We start from the raw sequence: 4,757 nt of genomic DNA, 5'->3' as shown, positions 1-4,757 counted from the left end.
GACCCACAAAGCACACACACAAAATGCATTTTCAGCCGAGAATAGTGGTAAAGGAAACCAACAACAGCAAAAAAAAAAAAAAAAAAAAAAAAAAAAAAAAAAAAAAAAAAAAAAAAACCTGAGATTTGCTCTTTTACTGAGATGTCAAACTACAGGTACAAACTCAGTTGTTGTGGGTTCCGGTTCTGCAAGTACCGCTCCTCCTCCTATTTCACAATTGCGATTGTGTCAAAAGCCGAAGATGTTTCCTTAGTGATGAATTCATTTTCACGGCAACGGCAACTGAGGACAAAGTGGGGTGGGGTGTGTCACTTCGAGCCTTGGTCATTCTGCTTGCGCCAGACATTAGTGGCACTCGGTACCTTCCGGGAGAGCTTGGCCTCTTTCTCCGTGGGTGCTGCGGGCACCGGGCAGCGAGCGGGGCTGTGGTTGGCTCTGGCCTCGCCCAATCCCGGCCCGCTACCTCACGGCACGCTCCAGGCTGGCCGGCTAATCACTGGGCCGCTTGTTGGCACCAGCCGGCCACCAACTGCTGCCAAGTGCCAGGAGGCCCTAGCAACGCTCGGTGGCTTTTGATCGTGGTGTCGACCTGTGGGGCCGGCTGGCCGTGGAGGAGCCGCCCGTGCCCCGGGCACTCGGGATGGACACCCCTGCGGCTGAAGAAGCCACGGAGAAGCCGAAGGAGGTACCGGAGCCGGAACCCGAGAGCCGGGAGCAGAAGGCGCTGCACGGCCTGAAGGAAGCCCTGGCCAACCTCCGAGGCCTGAGCGAGGAGGAGAAGGGTGAGAAGGCCATGCTGTGCTCGCGCATCCACGAGCAGTCGCAGCTCATCTGCATCCTGAAGCGGCGGGCCGACGAGGCCCTGGAGCGCTGCCAGGCCCTGGAGCTGCTCAACTCGGAGCTGGAGGAGAGGCGGACGCGCGACGCCGCGAGCCTGCGCAGGCAGAGCGAGCACGGCCGGAGGCTGGAGGAGCGCTTCCGCACCCTGGCGCGCAACCACGAGGCCATGATCCGCTTCAAGGACGAGCACAAGAGCCAGAACGTGCAGCTGCGGGAGGAGAACGAGAAGCTGAGGCGGGAGAACGAGACGCTCTTCAGCCAGGCACTGCGGGAGCAGGAGGCCCGGGTGGCGCAGCTCACGGCGCACAGCGAGGCCCTCGGCCGCCAGCTGCGGGCGCTGCAGGAGGAGCGCGTGCAGGACGCGCGCGCCGCGCAGAGCCGCGAGCAGGAGCTCCGGGCGCTGCAGAGCCGCGACACGGAGCAGCTCCGCGGCCAGCTGCAGAGCCTGCAGCTGCAGCACCAGCAGGCCGTGGAGCAGATGGCCGAGGCGCAGCAGGCTCACCACAGCCAGAGCCAGCAGCTGCAGGCCCGGCTGCAGAGCGCCACGCGCGAGAAGGAGGAGCTGCTGGCGCTGTGCGCGGAGAGGGGCCAGGCGCTGCAGAGCCAGCAGGCCGAGACCCGCCTGCTGCAGGACCAGCTGCAGGCGGCCGACGAGGCCCGGGGGCGGGCGCTCAAGCGCTTCGAGGTCGAAGCCGCCAAGGTGGACGGCAGCTTGCGGGTGCAGGAGCTGCAGCGCAAGGTCGACATGCTGCAGAAGGCCTACGACGAGCTCAGGCTGCAGTCTGAAGCCTTCCGGAAGCACAGTCTGGATCTTTTGAGCAAGGAGCGAGAGCTTAATGCCAAACTCCGCCATCTCTTCCCCTAAGGAGGGGTCTCCAGGCCTCCAGTTCTTAAAACCCCTATCTGTCTCTCAGCATGGAGAGGAGAGGCGGCATTCCATTTAGTACGCTTCGAAGCAAAATGTGGCTAGAAAAACTACAGCACAAAGCTTTTATAACATTGATGTAACATCAATGTTATAAAGGGTATTTTTATTCCTACCACCTAGAATACATCACCCAGATTTCTTTGTTGAGCCTTGAAATCTCCATCAATTGGATATCAGTAAAGTTCCTCCAGTCTTCCATAACATTATTCTTTCTCAACTTCCAATATCTTCATATAGCCTAAATTTTTTTTTAAATTAGAAGCTCCTATGATTTAAGAGAATCTTCAAAGTACTATTTAATGTTGTGAAAAATTAGGATAATAAGTATCTTGTAGCTAGATGAGATTTTAAGTTGTTAGTCATGGATACCCTTGCTAGCAAGGATAACTTGCAGGAAAAAAATGATTTCGCAACTGGCCAAGAAACTGTTTCACCTGTTTTGTCACAGTTTCTTTTTATTTTGTTTCATTTTATTTATACTGGCTTAGAAAACAAAGATCTAGGAATTCTTTACCAAAGTAAACATTTCTTATGAGCAATAAGATTGAAATAAGTGAAATCAACCAGCTTTTATTTTTCTCGAACTATAGATCACATTTGATTTTCTTGGTTTTCTCCTTAAGAACAACACTTAGACATGCAAATATCAGTCATTTTAGTGACTATTTCATAATTTGCTGAATGGAGAAAATGCCCTGATTCAACAAGTAACCAGTAACAGGGTAACAAATCATAGCTAGGTATGACCCCTATAGCAATTCATAGTAAATGTTTTTATTGATAATACCTTCTTACAAGTAATTTTTCCTCTCTGAAAAACTTTGAGAGGAATGTATTTTTGTTGGATTTTGAATGCCAAGTTATATCATTACAACACTGCAATAGTTATCAAATTGTATATTTGCATAAAGAGACTACTTTAAAAATATATTTCACTTCCTTACTTTGGTGTCTCTAGCTATTATATAAACATTATGAATACCTTGAAATAGATCATAATGATGTATTGATTTCATCCATTTTGGTGCCAAGAGTGCCAATGGTTACATAATAGTTTATTAAAAAGTATCACTCAGGGTGCTAGATTAGCTGAAGACCTGGAGGACATACTTTGCATGCTTGAAACCCAACACTGAGTGGTTCCCCACAGCCCTTCATTTGGGAATGGCTGGTGCTCCCAGCACCACTGACACACCATTGAACATCAGGCCTGCAGCCAATGGTCCCAGCTCTGCTGCCAAAGCCCCTCCAAAATAGATACCTAAAATCAGTTACTTTCTTTTTAATAATTTTCAAGCAAGTGGCACTCACCTTGCCTCACACAAGTTTTAAACCTATTTCCTCCAACTCTATTAATATTTTGGTGTTAAATATAAATTTTCTCCTATTAAAGAAGGAACTACATTACTGAACTAAAAGAAAATTGGTTTTTGTTTGTTTGGGAGCCACACCCGGTGGCCCAGAGTACTCCTCTGTGCAGAGGAACCACACCTGGCCCCCTTGGGCCACAAGTAGTGAGTGCCACAGATGGGACCAGGGTCAGCTGTGTAAGGCAGGCCTGTATACATTCTGGACCAGATTTATAACTTTTTTTGACATGTAAAAAAATAAGAATATAGGGACAAATATTCTGACTTATTTTAGGCTCATCATTTTTAGCTCATTACTTTATTAATTCTATACTCTATCATTATTTTGAAGCACTTTGAATTTTTAAAATTTTAATCCAGGACTTTTTACTATTCAAGAAGGTAATTATGTTCACTTCTAAGAAGAAGAAACATTCATTATTTTCTTTCCTTATTTCAAATTAACAACATTAATCTGCTGAGGCTACTTGGTCACTGGCAGAAACTGGGAGCTCCATGACAATGCCACACTTTTATTGTCTCCAGAGTGCTAACCTCTGGGAAGAGGCATTGAGATTAAGCATGGTGTATGTTTTCTTGCCCAGAAGGTTTTCACACTGTCTAGGGTAAAAAAGCAGTTGGAGTGCAGTGTAATGTGTTTCCACAGTGTGTTACAACACTTGCGCATGCTCACACACAACACATACCCCCCTCACCATCTGCCTAAGAGTAAAGGTTGGGAAGTATGGAGACAGTATGGAATACTGTCAGTGATATTTAATAGAGAAACTGATGTATAAACTCATTTTCAGTGTGTAGAATTAGTCAGATAGTAAAAGGGAGAAATACTTATAACAGAATCTGTATAAAGGGCTTTTTAATTTTTCATTCCTTGGAGGACATGTTTTGGGTCATACTTGAAGGTCCCCTGGGCTACTTCCTGCTCAGGAGGCTGTGTGGTGCCCACGTTAAAGTGGGCCAGCAGCATGCAAGGCAAGCACCTGAACATCTGCACTAACTCGCTGACTCCTAAGGGTTTATCTTTGTTTTTGTTTTATTTTTAGGCTGGAGTGATAGCACAGCGGTAGGGCATTCGCCTTTCACGCGGCCGACCTGTGTTCGATTCCTCCACCCCTCTCGGAGAGCCCGGCAAGCTACCGAGAGTATGGAGCCCACATGGCAGAGTCTGGCAAGCTACCCGTGCATATTGGATATGCCAAAAGTAGTAACAATAAGTCTCTTAATGAGAGATGTTACTGGTGCCCGCTTGAACAAATCAATGAGCAACGGGATGACAGTGACAGTTATTTTTCTATAGGTACCATGATTTATTTACAATGTTGTTCAGGTATACAATGTTCATGTATCAATCTCCCCACCAGGGTCAGGTTCCCTGCCAATTCTCAAACACTCAGTCTGCCATGAAAGGCACATTTTTTGTTTTATTATTGTGATTTGTGCCTCCTGCTTACAGTAGTGTTCCATTATTTAGATCAACAAGTGTTCCTCACCTTGCACCACCACAGGGGTGCCCAAAATATTTGTAAATATCCTAAGGAGATCTTAAGTAGCATGGAGAAAGTACAGAAAAGAGTAAATTTTTGTGCGTGCTCTGTGCAACAGAATACAGAGAACTTCAA

The 4,757-nt window shown here is 47.2% G+C and overlaps 1 protein-coding gene across 1 annotated transcript; it reads left to right on the top strand.

The window, feature by feature from the left end:
* Positions 1–539: 539 nt before the first annotated feature.
* On the top strand, positions 540–2,687 carry CCDC89 (coiled-coil domain containing 89). Its single transcript, XM_004612974.2, has one exon. It carries the CDS (start codon positions 641–643, stop codon positions 1,703–1,705), a length of 1,065 nt encoding a protein of 354 aa, XP_004613031.2. The 5' UTR covers positions 540–640; the 3' UTR covers positions 1,706–2,687.
* The last annotated feature ends 2,070 nt before the right edge of the window (positions 2,688–4,757 follow it).

This window comes from Sorex araneus, chromosome 1 (genome assembly GCF_027595985.1).
Source record: "Sorex araneus isolate mSorAra2 chromosome 1, mSorAra2.pri, whole genome shotgun sequence".
NCBI lineage: Eukaryota > Metazoa > Chordata > Mammalia > Eulipotyphla > Soricidae > Sorex > Sorex araneus.
This window is presented reverse-complemented; position numbering and strand designations above follow the sequence as displayed.

What these genes read in the sequence shown, in the direction of transcription:
- CCDC89 (XM_004612974.2), top strand. Translation starts at nt 641, where the DNA reads ATGGACACCCCTGCGGCTGAAGAAGCCACGGAGAAGCCGAAGGAGGTA.